The 24,201-nt window shown below is 36.8% G+C and overlaps 2 protein-coding genes across 2 annotated transcripts; one reads left to right on the top strand and one right to left on the bottom strand.

Annotated features, from left to right (window-relative positions):
- The first annotated feature begins 5,172 nt into the window (after window positions 1-5,172).
- On the top strand, window positions 5,173-7,061 carry LOC114179488 (protein FEZ-like). Its single transcript, XM_028065842.1, has 3 exons — window positions 5,173-5,641; window positions 5,739-6,043; window positions 6,124-7,061. The coding sequence occupies exons 1-3, from the start codon at window positions 5,458-5,460 to the stop codon at window positions 6,820-6,822; spliced, it is 1,188 nt and encodes a 395-aa protein (XP_027921643.1). The 5' UTR covers window positions 5,173-5,457; the 3' UTR covers window positions 6,823-7,061.
- Window positions 7,062-17,330: 10,269 nt separating this feature from the next.
- LOC114175358 lies at window positions 17,331-17,690 on the bottom strand. The gene has a single exon (XM_028060135.1). It carries the CDS (start codon window positions 17,688-17,690, stop codon window positions 17,331-17,333), a length of 360 nt encoding a protein of 119 aa, XP_027915936.1.
- Window positions 17,691-24,201: the final 6,511 nt, after the last annotated feature.

Raw genomic sequence — 24,201 nt, 5'->3', positions numbered from 1 at the left:
GATGATACAACAAAAGTGTCTTTCAAATCCAAATAAAAGCCGATGCACAATAATAATCTAAAATGCCCTATAACTTCGACCTCCATCGATTTGTCATCTCCAACATATATCTATCTTTCATAATCAATTGGCTTTCGGTAGCTTATGCAACCCTTCATTGAAACACTATTGTTAGTAGTTGCACCAAAATCTAACAACCAAGTGTTTTAGTAATTTAATCTAAATTGACCTTAAAACAGACCAAAGAATGACTCATGCGATTTGAGCGATCTCACTTCTCATCATCTTTCCTCTCTTTAGAGGTACTAGAGTTTGTAGTTAGAAATGGATTTCTCAATCCTTAATGCAAGGTCAAAATCCATGCAGCCAAGAACAATTTTCATGTTCTCTTTCAAGTTCTTAAAAAAAAATGTTCAATTAAAAACCAAAAATGGGTTCAAATTGGTAGATATAGAAGCAATTGTAGTCGAATTTAGAACAAGAGAAATATCATTAAGCTCACATCATATAATCAATTAGGGCTATCTTGTTGTAATGATCATACATTGATAATAAAGCATGTCCAACAACAAACCCATCTTTGGATTGATTTATTATTGACAAAGAAAAACCTTACAATTATCACATGATTACCATCACAAGTGTGTATGCACTCCTGCCAAATATTAATCTTCCTTTGGGCCGATTAATACTAGCATGGATATACATAAACACAAATGTTTAACATTTCTCACGAACTATCTACTCAAGAGAGATCACTTTGGCGACTTCTTGATTCAATTTGCTTATAAAAATGCTAAACTACCAAAATTTGAATATTTATTTATTCCAAAACTAAATATATTTATTTATATATAAAAAAACCCAAATATAATTATGTCATAAGTGAGAGAGAAACTCATTAATTAATGATATATAGAATAAATAAATAAAATTTTATTTTATTAGGGCCTTTTGGTTTTCTTCTTCTCCCTTACGAACTCCACACTACAACTAACATATATCCAAAACCAACTAGGAAGGTCCACTTGCGAATGAGCGAATGCGTCACCATTGCAACTCCACCAGTGGGAGAGAAACCACCACACCGCTGCACTATGATAAAGATGCACCGCGAGTGAAGGAGCCACTATTGTTGTAACCCACCCTGACTCGATACCATACATGGCGTCTCATTCGAAGGAAGAGTACTATAACTCATGAATGTGCACAAGCAACCTCACAGGGAAGAAGAAGCCTTTCTTGCAACAAACAACAACACAACAAACCCCCTAGAAGCACCCCCACTGGTAGCAACGAGCGATAAACTTACCCGAAGCCACCGTGTACCAACTAACCACAATAGAGAGAGACCACCATAGTTAACCACGTGACTCTCAAACACACGACGCACCACTACTGCACAACCTTTAAGTGCTCTACAGTTGGAAGATCAAGTACCAATTTTTCATCTACTATTCCCAATGACCAGGTACAATATCGCATTCTGCTCTTTGGAATATTGGGAATTGCTCAAAGAATTCAGGGTTTATTGCTCTTTTATGATTGGTCTTTTTGATGCATAACCTAATAATTGGTATCAGAGCATATTAGATGTATAACTATGTTTTATGTCCCCAATTGCATGAACCCTAATATGTTATTTCCCAATTTTATGAAAAACCCTTATTGTGAAATTTAAGGTTTTTTCTTTTAATTGCTTATGAGAATTCTTGTGTGCAATTTCGTGTGGCATTGTACCAATCCAGTGCATTCTGATTAAAACCCCCAATTAAGGACTCTAATTATAAATAAAATCCCCAATATTTCATGACATATATGCTCTTAGCCATATATATATATATATATATATATATATATATATATATATATATATATATATATATATATATAAACTCTTTTAATAGATAAAAAATAACTTTTATTGGTTTTACCAATTTATTACCAATTAAGATATAGTTTTTGTTGGGTTATATATATATATATATATATATATATATTTATATATGGTTATAGTCATATGTTATAGTCATTGAGAGATTGTGATTCAATATATATAACACATTAGTCTTGCACATATAAGGCCTTTGACACCACTTTAACCCCAAAACTTTAAGGCAATGATGTTATGGGCCTTTATTCTTATATAGTGTTTAACTTTGTCTTTTCTATCCAATGTGAGACTTTTTGACTCACACTTGGACTATTCCCAACAATCTCCCCTCAAGGGTTAGTCCCTTATTTTTTTTTTCCTTTTCATATGGATATATTTCACTTTAGGTGTATGAGTGACTCCTTTTTGGTTTTTGGTTATGGTTATGCGGTCAGTTACTTAGGTGACCCCTTTTTGTTATGGTTATGGTTATGCGATCAGTCACTCTGAACCATTTGGCTCTGATACCACTGTTGGGTTATATATATTTTTTCATATATATGGTTATAGTCATATGTTATAGTCATTGAGAGATTGTGGTTCTATATATATAACACATTAGTCTTGCACATATAAGGCCTTTGATACCACTTTAACCTCAAAACCTTAAGGCAATGGTGTTATGGGCCTTTATTCTTATATAGTGTTTAACTTTGTCTTTTCTATCTAATTTGAGACTTTTTGACTCACACTTGGACTATTCCCAATAGTTTTTTGTAAATTTTTCTTTTGCGTTTGATTTCAAGTGTTATTATTTGGTCTACACTAGTCAATTTGATTTTTGATGTGTGTGAAAACTCTTTCGATAACCATGTTCTTACGAAAGTTACTAGTCGTAGGTTTTTTTTTTTGTATTTTACACCAATTTAACACGATTTTGTAGACTAAAAGTGCATTTTTTTTATCAACAATGAAAAATAGATTAATTATAGAGTTCAAACATGCATTTATTTAATTATGGTTTAAATATTGTTTTAGTATCTATTTTGGTTTTTGTTTTGATCCAGTGTGTTCAGTTTGGTCACTTTTTTTGCACGTTCAATTTGGTTCATGTTTCACTAAATTATGTTGAATTTTATCCTTTTCGTTGATGCAATTTAAATTGATAACAACAGAATGTACAAGCTAACACTGTTCACAATATGTGGACTGTTTTAATTATGAATGTTTGTATTTTGTTCAAATAAATCCCTATTTTAGTTAAATTTGTTCAATTGAGTCTCACTCTCCACTTCATTACCCTCAACCTCCACTTCGTCATGACCCTCACCATCCCCTCCTTCATCACCCTCACCCTCCATTTTATGAACCTTCACCATTGCCACCACCACCACCACTACCAAATTAAAACACCACCACCACCACAACCAAAACCACCACCACACTAAAACCATCGTCACCACCAAACTAAAGCCACAACCATCACCACCACAACCACTCTACAACCACCAACACAACTACCACCACTTCACTAAAATCACCACCACTACTACCACCCCCACTACCACACTAAAATTACATTCATCATGATCACACTAAACCCACCACCAACAACATCACAATGGTAGGGATTTTAGTATGATGATGGTGAATGTGGTTTTAGTGTGGTGGTAGGGGTTGTAGAGGGTGGTTACAGGGTGGATGAGGTGGGGGTTGTAGAGGGTGGTTATAGGGTGGATGTGGTGGTGGTGGGTGTGAGTTTCTTTGTTTGGTGATGGCGGTGGTTTTAAAGTGGTGGTGGTTGTGGTGGTGGTGGTGGTTGTAGGGTGATAATGGTGGTTTTAATTTGGTGGTGATGGCAGCAGTGGTGGTGGTGGTAGTGGTTGAGGATAATGAAGTGGAGGGTGAGACTAAATTGAACAAATTTATTTAAAATAAGGACTTATTTGAACAAAACACAAACAATCATAATTAAAACAATTTACGTAATGTGATATAGTTTTAATTATGTAAACGACATCAACAAAAAGGACGAAATTGGATATAGTTTAACAAAACAAAGACTAAATTGAATGCCCAAAAGAAAAGGAACAAATTGGACCAAAAGAATATTTAAATATTTAATTATTAGAAACTTCTATTTTTTTACACAACTTTTGTTAAAAGTATGTTTCTAATATGTGGATTAAAAATGTTTCTTTTCAAAACCATGATACTCCCCAATTGTTTGTCCTTCCATGTATAACACCAAGTCTATAAATATGTAATGCCTATTGTATTTTACGGTCATCGAAGATAAAATGTATATTTCTATGTCTTCAAGGTATCAACGTATATTTGATAAAAAAAAAAGTGTCAACACTTATATTCATGAAAAATAATCATTTCTAAATTTTACAAGCCATGAAGAAAATATTTGTTTTCAAACTAAACTGATTTAATCACACGCTGAGAACATTATAAAGCATTTGTAGCTAAGAGAAAGGTTGAAACAAAAGTAGTTTGTGGCAGAGAAGAAAGCCGAGAGAAATAAGGTATTATAGGCTGAAGCACCATGCTGCAGTTCTAAGTTAACAGTTCTGACATTAGATAAATCGGTGGCAAACACACATGTGTGTAATTTATTAGGAGTACAATAATAATTAATTTAAGCGGTCCCTCAACCACATTAGACTTTGATCACACGTCCGTTTGTTGTTATCTGAAATTTGTCAGAAACGAAATAGTGGTTAATTAGTATTAAACCTTTTCATCCTGACAAAACCAGTGGAATAGAAGCTCTGGGGAATGGAATAGAAACGGGATTTTCGGACTCTGAGGAGACTTGAAATTAATAGTATAATCGTAGGTGGGTCTGACTGGAATTTTGTGTTGAATTATATATATTTGAGCTGTGTTTTGGAATTTGGTTCTGGTCCACGTTTCCAAATGATATTTCAAAAGTTACAAACACAATGCATAAAATATATCATTTTCTTGGAACTTTGCTTTGTCTTGGCTTCTAGCGGATAAGCGTAATAGGGTTTCATGAGGTTAATATGTTGAAATGGTATTTGACCGTAATCCCTAGATGCTGCTACTTTGGTGGTTTATTGAGATTCCACCTTTTGGGTCATAAACTAATCACAGAAAAAAATGGTTGTCATAGAAGTCACAAAATCTCCATGACTTAGATTTGTTTCTTGGTATTGTACGGTTGTTCTCTTTTTAATAGCCTTGCCTTTTGCTTCTTTCTTATGTACATATGAGCTAAACCAAACCTCGCAAAACACGCACTCCTTTAAACTACACCACAAAAGGTGGCTGAACCTTCGGATGCAGAACCCTCTTCAGGAAGCATATAATGGCTTCTTCACATTGAGTGAATTTCACTCTCTCCTTCCTCTTCTTTGCTCTTTTGCTCTTGCTCTTCTCAAACAGCAACTCAAATTAATACACTTCTTCTAGGGTTAATTTGTTCAAACCCTTAAACCGCATCTCTCTCTTTTTCACAAGTTTTGGTTAAATCTTATAGCAGCCACAACAAGGGTGAACAAAAGATTAGCTAGGCTTAATTTGCTGGTAGAATAGAATAGTTTTAAGACATGGAAGAGAGAAATGATAACGGTGAGAAACTGGATGAGGTTGTGCTACCGGGTTTCAGGTTCCATCCAACAGACGAGGAGCTTGTTGGATTTTACCTAAAGAGAAAGATTCAGCAGAGGCCACTTTCCATTGAGCTCATCAAGCAGCTTGATATCTATAAGTATGATCCTTGGGATCTTCCAAGTAAGAGAACACACACTGGCTTCAAACTGTTGTACCCTTTTTATTTTATGCAAGTATCTAACAAGGTTTTCATTTTTTATATGGTTGTGATGTGTAGAGTTGGCGACCACTGGGGAGAAAGAGTGGTATTTCTACTGCCCCAGAGACAGAAAGTACAGGAACAGTGCAAGGCCTAATAGGGTAACTGGAGCTGGGTTCTGGAAGGCTACAGGGACGGATCGCCCTATATATTCCTCTGAGGGTTCCAAGTGTATTGGTCTGAAGAAATCCCTAGTGTTCTACAAAGGTAGAGCTGCCAAAGGGATTAAAACTGATTGGATGATGCATGAGTTTAGACTACCTTCTCTCACTAACCCTTCTTCATCCCCTAAGAAGTTCATGGACAAGACCATTCCTGCTAACGTGAGTAAAACTTCTAAAACCACTAGTTCAAAAAACCACCTCTTTTCCAGGTTGCTGATAACTTGTTTTTGAACTTGCAGGAATCCTGGGCAATCTGCAGAATCTTCAAGAAAACTAATGCTACAGCACAAAGAGCTCTCTCTCACTCTTGGGTCTCACCCGTACCTGAAACCACCACATCAGATCATATGTTTTCCACTGATAGATATGGCAACCAATTTTCTTCACCAAACATGCCATTGCCAAAGAAAACTAGCTTAACCAGCCAGTTTTGTACTTTTAATCACAGTGACACACAACAACACTCAACCACCACTAGTAGCAGCACCCCTTGTCCTATAGATATTCTAGCTTCTTATAACAAACCAATTATTAATCCATTAATGCTTTACAAGCCCTTAGATCTGTTACCCATTTCAAATGGAGACCTTAGCACTGGCTTAATATTCTCATCTCCTGTTGAAACTTCAACAAACTGTGCTAAATCTTCGATGGATGTTTCTTCATTGCTAATGAGTACCTCAACTTCTGAGGGAATGTGCACAAACTTTGGTGGGTTACATGAGCATAGTAACGGCTACCAAATACCACTACTACGTGAGATGCAAGGGAGCTTTGGCAACCACGATGACAATGTGTTGGTAAAGATTCCTAACGTGAATGTGCCTCGTGTTGCTGACCAACAATCGGAGACAGTGCGATCCATTGGGTTTCCATTCAGTATTGGCGATGCATGGAAGTCAAATGCGCTTTGGGATACTTCATCTTTGTCCTTGTGATACACCTCCTAGTTATTCTGCAACCGAGGACTATACGTGGTTTAATTTACATAAATTAGAAGCCATTTCTAACCAGCAGGGATTAGCTATAGTGTATGAATTGGATTTCTATTTAGTTTTCATGCATGTAGTGTAGATTTTTTGTTAGGCTTCGAACCTTTTTAATTTGTAACGGACAAGATATGTGAACTCTAATGTTTGTAGAAAGAATTTTGGAAGTAATTTGGAAGTTTCAAAACGTAATGACCTGAGAGAAATTGAAATTTTTATATTCAAATTTTGTTAGTTATTTACTTATATTTCTTATTAGATTCAAAATTAAAATCTTATAATGAAATAATTTTTAGCATTCTATCAAGTTATGGGGAAAATTTCACATGGTTAGTGTTGTAAGTTTAAATATAAGAGTTTTATTAAAGAAATTACAATTTTGATGAAACAAATATTAATATGTTTTGATGTGTGGAATTAGATGAAGTCAAATGCAAAAAACATTAGGCAGAGATACATAAATAGTAGACATATTAAGAAGTATTGGAAATTACAAGAAGACTTAAGATAAAGTTGGAAGAAACTACAAATGCAAGTGCTAGCTGACTCAAGTTTTCTAAAGATAATTTTAACACAAACATATTTATATTCTTTGAGTTTATAAATATATGATATGAAGAAAATTATTTCTTTCATCATAAATGTTGAGTGTAATATTGTAAGCAAAAAATCAAACACATTTTGAAAAACATTACCTTGTGTTTAAACGAGAGATTTCAATAATTCCAAGAAATTAAAATACTTAGTAATTGAATTACTTGCAATTGAATTATATTTGTTTCTTAAATAGTTAGTTTGGATAAAGTAATTGAAATATTTTAAATTTCAATTTTCTTTGTTGGATAAAACAATTTAATTTCTATTTTACGGTGAAATCAACTCTACATTTGAGTCTAACTTAACCTAACTCAACCTTTAATTCAATATGACTTGTTTTGATTTTTGGTTCAAAACGATCTTTGATCGGCTCAACCTTCTACCCGAACTGGCTCGACAACCTTCTATCTAACTCAATTTGACATTTTGAACTTGTAGGATTTTTTTTTGTCCTAACCAATGAACAATTCCACAACTTGGATATCAATTTCCTTTCTTTTTGGAGTAAATTTCAAATTCTACTTTTTTAGTTATGTGAAATACCTTTTTAAAATTCATCAACTTCAATTTCCTTTTAATTTTCTCATCCAAACATATCATTTTCCTTGAAAGTATTTTAATTTTTTCATATAAATGAATTACTCTCTTAAATTGCCTCATCCAAACACATCATTAATGTAAAGGGTAGAAAAACACAAGTCACAACAATATTTTAAAGATTTCTACAAAAAGATGGAGAACAACTAATGAAATATACAAAATGTATTCCATACTTGTATGCAAATAAGTTTATTATAAAATATCTTTTTAAATGAGTGATAACTTTATTTTATAAATCATTAGGAATGGCAACACGAACCGATCCGTCTCATTTTGGCCCGCTCCACATAAGAAATGCAGGGTAATTTCTCTAATTTGTCCTACATAATGTTTGCTCTGCGACTTTGTGGGACACATAAGAATTTTAATAACTTTTATATTTATTTAATTAAATTAGTAAAAATAACAATTTATATAGGTCCATTTCTTAAAATAAGTAATATTCATAATTTTATAATTTATTATTTTAAGTACAAGCCTATTGAAAATAAAAAATGCACTAGTGCATATTTGGCTTTTTAAATGGGCCATTGTTAAGACTTTGGCAAGTGTACCAAATCGCGCAAGTAGTAACCGGTATGACCAGGATATCATTTTCCAAGAGACTCATGTATACTAAATAATTGCGTAATTAGTGATAATTTAAGCTAAAGAATAAATCTATAATTTGGGTTTTTGCGTGCAAGAAACTAAATATTTCATAAACAAGTAAAAGGTGAACTTGGATATTTGAAGACTCTAGAAAATGGTAAAGACTAGAAATGCAATGGATTGATATTGTTGGGGTTAGACTTCACCTATTTCACTTTCATGTATATAAAACAATAAAACTCTTCTCCATTAATTACTAATGTCAACCACAAGTCTACTCAAACCCTAATCCCTTAGTTGAATGAGCCTAGGTTTTCTTATTTAGAGCCAATTCCTTGAATTCCTAAATAAACAAACCCGCTTTAAAAATTAGGGTTTTAGACAACTAATGGGTCAAGTTCCATTAGGTATATTATTCGAATTCTAGGTTTCAAGAGATATTTTCCAATACCTAATGACCCAAATATCATGCAATGAATGGTTAAAACAAAGCAAGCTTTAAGTACATAAACAAGAATACTAGCAATGAATGGAAGAAGCATATATATATATATATATATATATATATATATATATATATATATATATATATATATATATATATATATATATATATATATATATATATTCAAATCATCCAAAATTACATGACATTTCAATGGCTAAATCTAACCCTAACAAAAATGGGTTTAGCTCTCCATTGTCATGGAGAGCCCAAGCTTACAAAATGGAAGTGGAAGAGGGAAGAGATACAAAGAGGAAGAATGGGTAGTTCCCACTAGCCCTAGCACACCTCCAAGCGCTCCAAAACGCGTTGCTCGAGCTCCAAACTGTCCAAGATGAGTTCCCCCTTGCAAAAATAGAAGAAAAAGGGCCAACTTGACACATCAACGAAAATTGGCGCCTGGCGGAAGCCGTTCACCGCCAGGCAATGAGCGACTGTGGCGCTTGGCTGGCACCTGCGCTTGGTTGGCACCTGGCGGTGACGGCCTCTTGCGCCTGGCGCTGGCTTTGTGTCGCCAGGCGCTTCCTGTTGACATTTTTGCTCTTCTCCTTGCTATTCCGGGTCACTCATTTGTCTGGATTTTTGGACAAAGCTTCCAATCTATAAATAGACACAAAAATGAGGATTAGTGGTATATTTAGATCAATGTAACCCAAAATGTATTTATTTATAAAAGTAAGGTAAAATTGAGGATTAAGTAGGTTAAAAGCTTTGGAAGAGATAATTTTGCTAATAAAATGTAGCTTGGATAATGGTAAAAATTAACATTATCAACTCCCCTAAACTTAAAACCTTGCTTGTCCTTAAACAAAAAGGTAACTTGGCCTAGATGAACAACATAATTGCAATGATCTAGCAACTCAAGAGAACAAAGTTAAACAACCAAAACAGGTGTCAATTGTGCTTGCTCTTATTTGAAAGATTGTTTAGCACATGTGTTTCATTAGCAAGGCAAGCTAAAGCTATGATGCTCACAAAACAAAAGCTTCACAAGTGCATGCAAGAGTTTATAAGGGATCAACAATCATGGCAAAATGTTTCCTTGATCAATGGGAACCACTTCTCAGAAGAACAAGTGTTTCACTCAAGCCCACTGGTGTATGGATATAAACAACATTCTTTCCACCATCACAATGTCACACAATTCAACTTTGCTTTTTGTTCAAAATGGCTAAAACTTTCACAAGCATGCTATCATCACAAGGGCTTTTATGGCTTGTATCGTGGCTAGGCTAAGAAGGAAATTTGGTTTTTTAGGATAAAAAAAGTACCTTGAGCTAAGAGAGCAACTAATCAAATCATGAAATTATTTTTCTCCCTTCTCCATTGAACAGATGAAACCAATTCCCAACTTGCTTGCACCAATTTTTATTCTTTGCAGTAGTTTCTCTTTTTTGTTTTTGGAATTGAACCAAAGACTTTACAAATTTTTTTCATGCTCCCTTATTTCAGCAATAATTCCCCCAAACTTGAACCATACTCATAACTAACAATCATTTGCTCTCTCAAGCTCAAAGTAAGGTAGTCAAAATCTTCACTATGCTCAAGGTTCAAGGAATGACACATTTTGTCTTTAAGGCTCAAAGAAGACTCAAAGGGTTTGCACAAGAAATCAACTTGAAAAGGATTGGCTCAATTATATAACAGGAAAAAGAAAGATAGCCTTGATCATCTGTAGCATGCAAGTAAATGATTAGCAAATGAACTCAAGCAAAGTCAATTATGAGTCCACAATGATAGCATTCACACAAATCAACTCTAGGGCACAACCTCTCACATGGTACTTTGGGTTCTACAATTGTCAACATATTCCAAAATCGTTGATCACAATTAAAATCAAGCATCACTATATCAAAATGAGAACAACCACAAGCTCATGCTCATAAGCAAATTCAACATCATTTCATAACAAGCCCAAAAGATGATCATGAAAAGTACCAATTCAATGCAAAAGATTAGTTCATCAACCAAGCTACAAAGTTCAACACTATCAAAAGAAAGTTAAAATTGAAATTTAAAATAAAATATAAAAGCATAAATTAAATCAGGACTACCAGCAAAACAAGTCCTGCAAAATTGATTCACTCTCTCCAAGCTTAGGCGTCATCCTCGCCCTCTCCATCTAGCTCCTCCTCATCATCATCTCCGGCAGATGAGGCTCCACCTCCCCAATAGAAGTGGCCTGGGCCCCAGGCCAAGCAACAATGGCTGCAAACTCCTCAGCTGATGGAGTGCTAAGCTTTGGAATCGTTAGGGAGATGCCCCTAAGCATATATGCATTGGCCATCCCCAACCGATATAAGGCTTGCATCTGGGGTTTCAGGAGCTGAAGATGATCTAGCTTGGGCTCCAAAGCTTGCCACCGCATATCAATCGTGGGAGTTGCATCGGGCTTGGGCTCTGGCCCAGGCTTTGCCTATGGTTGGTGGCGCCTCTGGGGTCTGGGAGCAACTGAGCAGAACCTCTGAAAATAGGAAAAGTCTAGGTCCTGCGTTGCTTTCTTCGGGGTACAGAAATGTCCACCCTGCTAGGCTGCAAAGATGGGTGATGAGAGAGGGATGGCCAAGAGTGGCCTTGCCAGCAGCTTTGGCACACTGGTGGATCTCATTGGCAGTATACTGCCCCACATCCATCATTTGACCTGTCAGGATGGTGTACAAGATGGTGACGTGTCCCTCCGTGAGATCAGACACATGAGAGCATGGAGATATGTTAGCGTGCATAAAAGCTGATCAGAATCGGGCCAAGGGGTGAAGGGAACCTCGCTGAATCGCGCCTTTATGAAATCCTTCACCCGGTAAGCAGAGTGCTCAGAGCAGCTCTTTGGCACCATTCCTTCATCATCCAACGCTGAGAATTGGCATTCCACATCATCAGCCAGCTGGGTGCCCAAGAATTCGTTGATCGTTTCGGCATCAAAGGGCACCTTTTCCCCCTTCACATAACTAAGGAAGGTGGGAGCAGCAGAGGTGATAACCTTGGCAATGACATAGAATTCTTTAACCAAGGTTACGCTGAAGATGCCAGGGTAGCTACCCAACCTTTCCCAACCATGTCTGATCAACTCCAATTGGAATTCATTGACTTCCCCTAGTTTCAAGATGACTTTCCTCTTTGTCACAAATTTTCTCTGCATGACCACTTGGAAGCGGTCTTCATTGTCTTTAGTGAGGAAGTAGTGAGAGTAAATTCTCTCCTTGCATTTTTGCCCTTTTACATGGTTGCCAATGGTGGTCATGATCCTCTTGGGGGTTGGAGGAGGATGCCATCAAAGAGGCAAAGAGGCAATTTAAAGTTAGCTTTGGAATGAAAGATTCAATCAAAAATAGTTAATTGCATATAAAGACTAAGCTATAACAACAAAATATAAAGTCATTCAGGTGCAAAAAACCATTGCAGCACTAAGGCCTGCCAACCCAAAAAGCAACCAGATGACATTGAGAAAAAGAAGCAAAAACAGGGGCCACCGCTTGGCCCCTTCAAAAGTGCCGCCAAGCACCAACTGTCTGGAACCAGTTGCGAGGTGCCACCTCCTAGCGGAAAAACAGGCCAAAATGGCCACTGCCAAGCGGAACAACAAGGCAGCGAAATTTTCTGGAAAAAGTGGAGGCACAAAACAACAGAGAAAACATCCAATGGCAGCACAGAAACATAGCGAAAGTCATACAAAACACAACAACCCAAAGATAGAGGTATTAAGCAATAATAACAAAGAGGTGTTAACATTGTAGTTCTACCAAATCCAAAGCATGAAGGTACTAAAATGAAATGAACAAGACAACATTACTTGAGTGGAATGTAAGAGGTGTGGGTTAGTGAAGAGTGACGCATGGCGAGAGCAAGGTTGCATGGTGGGAGCAGCTACGCCTGGCGAAAATGGGGTTGTTGTGAGTGAGAGTGAGAAGAGCACGAGATGGGAAGAAATTGAGGGTTAGGGTTTGTGAGTTTAGGAGAGGATTGGGAATTGAAGTCAGGGATTTGAGATTGGGGAAGGAATTGGGAATTAGAGAGTGAGAAAGGGTTCTGATTTGGGGAAAAATTAGGGTAGGGGTTGAGGAGATGGAAAGAGTGGACCAGCAAAAAATAGATTTAAAATGGCCCAATTAGTGTTGCATAGCATTGCCACCTAGCGTTAGGTCACGAGCCGCCATGCGACGTATCAACAAAGTGAGACTGGGACAGTTTTTCTGGTGTGGTGCCAAGCGGGTGCGAAGGAGCCGCCAAGCGGCTGGACTGTGGATTGCTCCCAAGGGCTGAATTCACTGTTGGCGCCAGGCGGGAGTGAGGACGCCGCCAGGCGATTAAGCTGCAGTGGTGGAAATTTTGTGGTTTTAGGTTATGGTTGGGTTGGTTTTGACTCTAATATGCTCCCACCAACCTTTCACTCTTGCAAACATCTTTTTCAAGCTTTTTCAACTTCAAACCAAGCATTCACACTCAAGCAAAACATTCAACTCACATATCACATGCACAACTTAACTTAAGACATGGATTCACTACACAAGTTATGCTATTACTATTCTCACAAACAACCAATTTTACACTACCACATTCTATGATGCACAAAGGCTGAACTCAATTCAAAATACTACAACTAGCACATGCTAACACCATCCTAAAACTAAACATGCTTAACAACACTCAAAGTTATGCTACCACAGGTTCACAGATGCAAATTTAACACAAAGTTCAACATCTCAACAAACACAACAATCTACACTAACACACTTCACACATGCATAAAAACACAAAGCTATATTAAAAAAATGAAGAGTAGAAACAAAATGAGTTTAGAGCGCTGGGTTGCCTCTTAGGAAGCGCTTTTTTAATGTCACGAGCCTGACGGGTAAGGTGCTAGGCTTCACTGAGGTGCCTGACAGTGGTCATCCTCAAAACTTCACCACCCAAATAAGGCTTGAGCCTTTGGCTATTCACTACCCAACTCCTTTGTAAGGATGGGTCTTCAATTTCAATTGCCCTATAAGCTTTGACCTCTTTGATGGTAAATGGGCCTGATTACTTGGATTTCAACTTCCCTGGAAATAATTTAAATCTTGAGTTAAACAAAAGCACTTGTTGACCAGGTTTGAAATCTCTTTTCACCAACTTCTTATCATGATAGGCCTTCACTTTCCCTTTGTAGCTCTTGGAGGACTCATAGGCATTGAGTCGCATCTCCCCCAACTCATGAAGTTGTAACTTTCTCTTCTCCCTTGACAAGGATGGATCAAAATTTGAGAACTTCATGGCCTAATAGGCCTTGCGCTCCAACTCCATTGGAAGATGAGAAGCCTTCCCATATACTAATTGGAATGGAGTCAACCCAACTAGAGTCTTGAATGCAGTCCAGTAGGCCCACAGAGCATCGTCTAACTTGATAGACCAATCCTTTCTTCAGAAAGAAGTTGTCTTCTCAATGATCCTCTTAATTTCTCTATTTGACACCTCTGCTTGTCCATTTGATTGAGGATGGTAGGGAGAGACAACTTTGTGTCTGACATTGTAATGCTCCAAGACTTTTTTCAACTGAGCGTTGCAGAAGTGAGAACCTCCATCACTTATCAAGACTCTTGGGACACCGAATCTAGAGAATATGTTCTTCTAACGAAACTTGATGACTGTCTTAGCATCATTTGTGGGCGTGGCAACAACTTCCACCCATTTGCTGACATAGTCCACAACCAACAAGATATACTTCTTAGAAAATAAGGAAGGCAAGGGGCAAATGAAGTCAATACCCCAACATTCGAACACTTCAACCACCAGTATGTTTTGCAAAGGCATTTCATTCCTTCTGGAGATACTCCCTGTTCTTTGGCACTTGTCACAGTGTTTCACATATATGCATGAGAATCCTTGAAAATGCTCGGCCAATAGAACCCAGATTGTAGAACCTTTACAGTTGTTCTTTCTCCACTGTAGTGTCCTCCATAGGGTGAATTATGGCAGTGCCACAAGATACTTCTTGCCTCCTCTTCTGACACACATCTCCTCAACAGATTGTCTGCCTCAATCTTGAAAAGGTGAGGATCATCCCACACATAGTATTTTGCTTCCCTGAACAGCTTCTGCTACTGATGCCAACTCATATCCTCAGGAACAACTTGAGCAACCTTAAAGTTTGTCATTTCTACAAACCACAGTCTATTACATACTAGGAGCAAATTTTCATCAGGGAATGTTTCTAACACTTCCTTCTCCAGTGTGATCACTTCTTCATTCACCAGTCTTGACAGATGGTCTGCCACTTGATTTTCACAACTCTTATTGTCTTTAATCTCAAGATTAAATTCCTGCAACAACAAAATCCACCTAATGAGTGTAGGTTTAGAATCAGGTTTAATGAGCAAGTATTTGATTCCAGCATGGTCAGTGTAAACTACAACTTTAGAACCGATAAGATAAGAACAAAACTTTTCTAAGGCATACACTATTGCTAGTAACTCCTTTTCAAAAGTTGCATAATTCACTTGGTGTTCATTAAGGACTTTACTAGCATAGTGTATGGAATGAAAAATCTTATTCTTTCTTTGCCCTAAAATGGCCCCAACCGCATAATCACTTGCATCACACATAAGTTCAAAATCAAGTTCCCAATTAGGTGCAGCGATTATGGGTGTGGAGACTAGGTTGGTTTTCAAAAGATTGAAAGCATTTAAACATTCAGCATCAAAATTAAAGGAAGTATCCTTATTGAGCAAGTTGCTCAATGACTTGGCTATCCTGGAGAAATCCTTGATGAAGCGTCGATAGAAACCCGTATGTCCAAGAAAGCTTCGGATTCCCTTCATATTTGTTGGTGGTGGGAGTTTCTCAATGACATCCACCTTTGCTTTGTCCACTTCAATGCCCTTGGAAGATATTTTGTGGCCTAAGATAATCCCTTCAGTCACCATGAATTGACATTTCTCCCAATTGAGAATGAGATTGGTTTCAACACATCTCTTGAGCACAACTTCCAGATTTGCTAAACAGAGATCAAATGAGCTTCCAAACACCGAGAAGTCATCCATGAAGACCTCTATGCACTTCTCCACAAGGTCGGAGAAAATAGCCAACATGCATAATTGAAACGTGGTTGATGCATTGCAAAGCCCAAATGACATCTTTTTGTAGGCATAGATACCAAAAGGGCAAATGAAGGTTGTCTTCTCTTGGTCTTTAGGGTCCACCACAATCTGGTTATAACCAGAATAGCCATCCAAAAAGCAATAGAAAGCTTGACCCGCCAATCTCTCTAACATTTGATCCATGAAAGGAAGAGGGAAGTGATCATTCCTTGTGGCCTTGTTTAGCTTCCTGTAGTCTATGCACATCCTTCAGCCGATCACGATTCGTGTGGGTATCAACTCATTCTTGTCATTACGAACCACCGTCATGTCGCCTTTATTGGGAACCACTTGCACTGGACTCACCCATGCACTATCCGAAATTGGGTAGATAATTCCAACATCAAGGAGTTTCAATACCTCCTTTCTCACCTCCTCCTTCATCACAAAATTCAACCTTCTATGAGGTTGTGCCACTGGCTTGAAATCCTCCTCCATGAAGATTATATGCATGCAGTAGGAGGGACTGATTCCCTTCATATCAGATATAAACCAACCAATGGCTCTTGAGTTGACTTTTAACACCTCAATCAACTTTTCTTCTTCTGAGGGTGATAAGGAGATACTGATGATCACAGGTTTGTTGCTACCCTCTTCAAGAAAGACATACTTCAAATGTGGGGCCAACATCTTCAACTCCACTTTTGGCTTTGTGACTTCATTTTCACCCTTCAAATCTTCAATCTTTGCCTCATGAGGAGGGATTTCGTTCAAAGCATCAAGATTGGCCAAACACTCATCTATCTCTTTCTCCTCCTCATCATTGAGAGTCTCAAATGCATCAATTAGAGCTTTCTCTAGAGGCGATGAGGCGTGTAGATCTTTCTTGGAGCTCATGAACACTTCATCAAGCATATCAACTCTGAAGCATCCTCCAACATCCTTTGGGTGAGACATGGCTTCAAAGACATTGAAGTGCATTTCTTCATCTTGAACTCTCATAGTGAGTTTGCCATCATCAACATCAATTAACACTCTTGCAGTCTTCATAAATGGCCTCCCCAATATGAGAGGAACTTCAACATCCTCCTCCATCTCCATTATAACAAAGTCCACTAGGATAGGAATTTGTCTACTTTAACAAGCACGCCCTCCATTACTCCGTGAGGGTATTTGATTGACCTATCCACCAGTTCCAATGTCATTCGGGTGGGTTTGATCTCTAACTCCCCAATCTTCTTGAGCATAGAGAGAGACATCAAGTTTATGCTAGCCCCCAAATCAAGTAAGGCCTTCCCTATAGCTAGGCTCCCAATTGTGACTAGAACTGTAAAACTGCCAAGATCCTTAAATTTTGGAGGCAACATCTTCTGAATGATAGCACTACATCTAGCCTCTAGCTCTATGGTTTCCTCTTCAATAAATCTTCTCTTCTTCGTGAGGATTTCCTTCATAAACTTTGCATAGGTCGGCATTTGCTCCAAGGCTTCTGAGAAGGGAATATTGATTTACAGCCTTTTGAAAATGTCTAGAAACCTTGCAAATTGCCTTTCTTTGTCTTTTCTTTGAAGGCTTGAGAGGATATGGGAGAGTTTTCAATAGTGGTGGTTTTATTGGTACATCTTTCTTTTTCTTATTTTCTCTATTTTCACTTTTATTCTCTTCCTCTTCTACAACAATTTCTTCATCTATCTCTTCCTCATCTTTGTCTTTTCCTCTATCACTGGCTTGGCTTTGGCTTTGGCTTTGGCTTCATCACTTCCTTTAGCATTCAACCCCACTTCCTTACCACTCCTTGTGACCACCGCTTTGCATTGCTCATTGGGGTTGGCTTCGGTATTGGCGGAAAATGAACTGCTTTGTTGATTCGCCACTTGCTTGGCCAATTGCCCCACTTGCACTTCCAAGTTTTTAATTGAAGCATCGGTGTTCTTCTGATTCTGAATTGACATTTGCATGAATTGTTGCATCATGTCTTCAAGCTTGGATGTTCTATCAGACAAAGAGGGATGTTGGTAAGTTTGTTGATGTGGGGGCCTATTGGAAGGTTCTGCTTGGCCCATGTTTTGGTGAGGTCTCCATCCTTGATTATAGTTCCCTGGTCGATCTTGATTGCCCATATAACTAACTTCCTTTTGAGATGTGTTTTGTATAGCACATTGACCATTGGTATGGTTTCCTCCACATAACTCACAACTTTGCACTTGTTGGAGTTGAGCTATAGAGGCATCTTAAAGCTCTTGAGGAAGTTGTGACAATTTCTTCATGAGGGTCTCCAGCTACTGAGTCATAATCTTGTTTTGAGCTAATATAGCATCTTGAGATTGAAGCTCTAGAATACCCTTCTTTTGAGAATGGGCTCTCTCAGTATAAGCTTCATTATCATTGGCTGCCATATTCGCTATTAACTCATACGTTTCCTCTGGCGTCTTCCACTTGATACTCCCACCGACAAAGACATCCAACATCAGCTTTGACTGGGATTTAAGGCCTGCTAAGAAAAGAGTAAGCTGTGTAGGTTGATCAAACCCATGAATGGAAGTTTTTCTCAGCAGTCCTTTGAATCTATCCCAAGTTTGGCCTAAGGACTCGTTCATATCTTGTTGAAATGCCAAGATTTCCTGTTTTCCCTTATTAACCTTGGATTGGAGAAAATATTTGCTCAAGAACTTTGCAACCACATCATCCCAGTTAGTGAGGCTATTTTCAAGAAAGGAATTCAGCCAGGCTTTCGCGGGTCCTGCTAGTGAGAACGGAAAGAGACTCAGGCATATGGCTTCATCAGGAACTTGATGGATCTTCACAGTATTGCATATCTCTAAGAATGTGGTTAGATGAGTGTAAGGATTCTCATGAGACAGGTCGTTCAACTAATTACTCTACACCAGATGAATAAGATTTGGCTTCATCTCCATGTTGGTGGCATTGACGGTTGGCCTAGCAATACTGTTGAAGCTAATATGGCCAGTGAACGTTGCATAATCTTCCAAAGTGCGTCTTTCACGACCTTTACCATCATCATTAGGATTTTAAGCCAGCTTTACAAACCTGCTTTACAAATTAGGGTTTAAGACAGCTAATGTGTCAAGTTCCATTCCTAGATACAAGTTCCATTAGGTATCTTGTTCCAATTCTAGGTTTCAAGAAATATTTTCCAATAGCTAATGACCCAAATATCATGCAATGAATGGTTAAAACAAAGCAAGTTTTAAGTACATAAACAAGGATACTAGCAATGAATGGAAGAAGCATATATATATATATATATATATATATATATATATATATATATATATATATATATATATATATATATATATATATATATATATTCAAATCATCCAAAATTACATGAAAGTTCAGTGGCTATACCTAACCCCAACAAAAATGGGTTTAGCTCTCCATTGTAATAGAGAGCCCAAGCTTACAAAATGGAAGTGGAAGAGGGAAGAGATACAAAGAGGAAGAAGGGGTAGTTCCCACTAGCCCTAGCAAACCTCCAAGCGCTCCAAAACGTGTTGCTCGAGCTCCAAACTGTCTAAGATGAGTTTCCCCTCGCGAAAACAGAAGAAAAAGGGCCAACTTGACACATCAGCGAAAACTAGCGTATTCCCATTACTCGAGCAAGAGGTCAATTCCTAGCACATAATTAAGGGAGCCATGGAAAGGTGACTGAAACACCAGAAACGGCGACTACCCGAGCTAATGATAGAGGCAAGAACACTTTCCGGCCAAGTCCCATTAATTGATCATAACGATATCGTGGAAATGCTGCGCGGACCCATATATATAGAAACAGAAACCGCTAGACGCTAGCTATCAAACAGTGCATAAACTCTGCCTCTGCCGCCCGGCGGTGTTCAGGTTCTGTCAGGCGGTGAGCGACTGTGGCGCTTGGATGGCACCTAGCGGTGACGGCCTCTTGCGCCTGGCGCTGGCTTGGTGTCGCCAAGCACTTCCTGTTCACATTTTTGCTCTTCTCCTTGCTATTCTAGGTCACTCATTTGTTTTTATTTTTGGAACAAAGCTTCCAATCTATAAATAAACACAAAAATGGGGATTAATGGTATATTTAGATCAATGTAATCCAAAATGTATTTATTTACAAAAGTAAGGTAAAATTGAGGATTAAGTAGGTTAAAAGTTTTGGAAAAGATGATTTTGTTAATAAAATGTAGCTTGGATAATGGTAAAAATTAACATTATCAGCCATTAGGCCTCAGTTTTTGAAAAAATGAGGCATATCAAAACGCAATGGTATTTCTGAAATTTAAGCAAACTTTTGTACTTCGGTTGTTCTAATAACCAATGCAGAAAAGGTTTTAGGCCTCAATTCTAGAGAACCTGAAGCCTAATGCCTGTCAAAAGTTTCAAAATTCCCGCTACTTTGAATTTTCCAATTTGAACGATGAAGATTCTGCTTCGGTTCACAAAAGGACCAAAGCAAAAAGGTATGTACCCGAGGTAGGTAAGTTGATTTAATTCAAAATATTAAAACTTCTTTAATTATTTTTTTAGTACTATATGGCCTTTGTTGGGTATATACCCAAGATAAAACGTGTGTTATGCCTCGATGTTTAATTAAACTGAGGCAGAATGAGGTTTCAAGCCCTGGTTGTTCATTAAATCGAGGCAGAATGAGGTTTTATGTCCTGGTTGTTCATTAAATCGAAGTAGAATATGGGTTTATGCCCCGATTTTCAATTGATTAGAAGTAGAATGTTCATTCTAGGGATAAAAATTGGGGGAAATTTGACAGATCTTCTTCGCATCTTCTTCTCCCTTGAGCCAACTCTGGTCTTCACGTCTTCTGCATCACATTTGTCACTTCAACATCATGTCCACTATTGTTGTCGCTGCTGCATCATGCGTCCACAGCTGTTGTCGTTGCTACATCATGCATCAATTGTTGTCGCCGTTGTTGCTTTTTTGGGAGGGGGGAGGTTGTTGTTGTGGGAGGAGGTCGTTGCTGCCACTAGACTTGTGCTTGGGAGGAGATGATTTCTATTATTCTTCAAAAACCACCGTTGTTGCGTCGGCGCTGGTGAGAGGGATGGAGGCTACTATAGTTGCGCCATCGCCGCGCTTGCCACAGGCATAATTGCTCATTCTTCAAAAACCACCACTGGTTAGTGTTTTTTTTTCTTGCAGTTTTTTATTTTTGCATGAGTTTCTAATGTTCCCTTGTTGTTAAGATTTGAGTTAGTGTAAGATTTTTTTTTTTTGGGATTTTGATTGAGTTTGTGTCTTTGTTCGTATTGTTGGTAAAATTTGGGTATTTTTGTTGCCAATGATATAGGTACTATTGCATTAATATTCAAGTATTATTGCATTGGTTGAGATTGTGCATCTTTTCAAAGTGCTTAGGATTCCATTCTCTGTTGTTGTTTGTGTTTCACGCTCTCAGGTTCCTATTTTCATCTTCAAAATTTATTTTGAATGAGTCTATAATTATTTTTTGTATGTTTGATAAATGAATAATTATATTGATTTATGGAAAAGTTTATATTACTGATTAAATATATTGATTTATTTTGTTTCATTTGAAATTATTGTTGCATTGAGTTAGCCTTAGTTTCCCATTTAAGATTCAATATAAAAATTATTTACTGTCTCCAAGATATTTGAATTATATACATATTTTTTAAATTTATATAAGAGGAGACAATAATAATTTATAAGTATTGAATCTTGAATTGTCCAGTTGGACAATTTAAGAAGATTAATCAATTTTACATAGTGTAGTGCATATATATTTTAATACACATGTCTTAAATCTCATGAATATTTGTCAATTGAATTTTCTATTGATCTTTGGATACCTATTTGATTGTGATTGATATTCACTTTCATTTCGTGTAACCTGAATATCAAGAAAAATTATTGTCTTGTGTGTAGAAATTTGACACTACTACACCAATTTCTCATAAGTCCATTAAATATTTAAGGTTAGCTTGTGCAAAGTACATTTTACAAATGTACAATAGTATGTACAACATTTATTTATTGTAAGGATATGATCTTGTAATGAATAACACATTAAGTATTTTGTCTTTTTTTGGTTTAAGCAGTATAATGTTTTATTTCTTATTGGTTTCTGGTATTCTGTTTACAAGTTTAATGTGTAGGATATATTAGAAATAAGAATTGTATTTAAAAAACATGACCACTTTCTGCCTCGGTTCATACTAAGACTGAATCATAAAAGGGGAATTTACTGAGACCTAATATCATTTCAAATTTAATATATATATTTTTTAATTTTTATCACTTTTATGCCTCAATTATGGTTAAAAAGAGGCATAATGTCCAATTCAGGTTTAATATTTTTTTATTTTTTTACTATTTTGCCTCGATTCTCCTAACAATCAAGCCAATAAGTCCTTTAGTTTTTATTTTTTAAATTTTAAATGGTATTTTGCCTCAATTCTACTCACAACCGAAGCAGAATGTGGACCTTTCTGTCTTGGTTGGGAACCTAGGTAGAAATACTATTCTTTTTTACCTCTCTTTCATATACCTTGGGTGTAGAACCGATGCCAAATAACCAAAATAACCGTGACCAAAACCCTTTACTACACTAGTGATGACTTTGAAGTGAACCGAAACAAAAGAAGAAATGTGAATGATGAAGCTACTTTTGGATATAGATTGGATACAAACGAGTGAGCTACTTTTGGATGGACCGTAGAAGAAAGCAAATGAGCAAGTTACTTAGTAGAAACACACACGATATATTGTACTAGAGCGGCTAGATTTTAGGATTTTAAGTAATGTAGGCCAAATTGGGGCTAACATGTGGTTGGACGACGCAAGTTGCTAGTTATGTAGGATAGAAGGTAAGCTTGCGTTAGCCCAGTCGAAGGTTGACATTAGTCGAATTCAGCCAACTTAGTCAAGGTCGAAGGTCGGCCAAGTTGACCATGATTGAAGATCAGCCTAAGTTATCCACAATCAAAGTTTGACTCGAATCATCCCATGTCGATGATCAACCCGAGGCATCCCCAACCGAACGTAACTGAAGGTCGACTAATTCATTCCTAGTCAAAATTCAACTATGTAGTTCCAGCCAAAGATCGTTCAAGTCGACTTGACCAAGGATCGACCAAGTCAACCCAATCAAAGATCAACAGAGTCAATTCGACCAAAAATTGGTTCAGTTGATTGATGGTCGACCCCGTCTACTTGTTTAAGGTCGACCAAAAATATATATAAAATTAAGATTTAAGCAACTCCCCATTGATAACTTAATTTTAAAAAAATATTTGAATATTAACCATTATTGACAATTAACTTGAACTTGTATAATTAAGTAAACCGATAAATCATTAAAATACTTGTATTTATTATCCACAATTGCAAACATATATTTAGTATTAATAATGAATTTTACCTATAAATATTAGTAGTTATAAATATTTTTATCATACCTTATTATCATATCTTATTAGATGATCGGTGATTAGTGTGCTCCGATATGATAGATGCACTTTTCATATATGTCTTCCTAAGGTTAATCTCTTTTGGTACACTTATCTACTATTTATTTATTTTCTCCTAATGTACTTTTCAAAATAAATTAAGTGGTAGTTCACCCTAAATTTAGTCTTATAAACAGTTAACAATTTTTCGGAGATTAGGAACCTAGCTAAAACAATCAGTATTATTCATTATCCTCTTTCTGCTAAAAAAATGAATTAATAAAAGTTACAAAAATAAATTAATAAAATTTTTCGATTTAGTACTTTATTTTTGTAACTTTTATAAAAAACTAAAAAGTTATCCTATTTATTAATTTTGTCAATTTTATCACCGAAGTTTTTTTCAAAAAATCATTTTTGTTTAGACCAATATTATTGTTAAGTATATTTTTTAAGAGAACACTCATCCCTCACCTAACACCTTCATAACTACAATAAATTAATCAGATTTGTCAAAGTTGACCCACAATATGCTTTTGTATCGTTTTTTCTACGTAGTGTGATT

The sequence above is a fragment of the Vigna unguiculata genome, chromosome 3 (assembly GCF_004118075.2).
Source record: "Vigna unguiculata cultivar IT97K-499-35 chromosome 3, ASM411807v1, whole genome shotgun sequence".
Taxonomy (NCBI): domain Eukaryota; kingdom Viridiplantae; phylum Streptophyta; class Magnoliopsida; order Fabales; family Fabaceae; genus Vigna; species Vigna unguiculata.
This window is presented reverse-complemented; position numbering and strand designations above follow the sequence as displayed.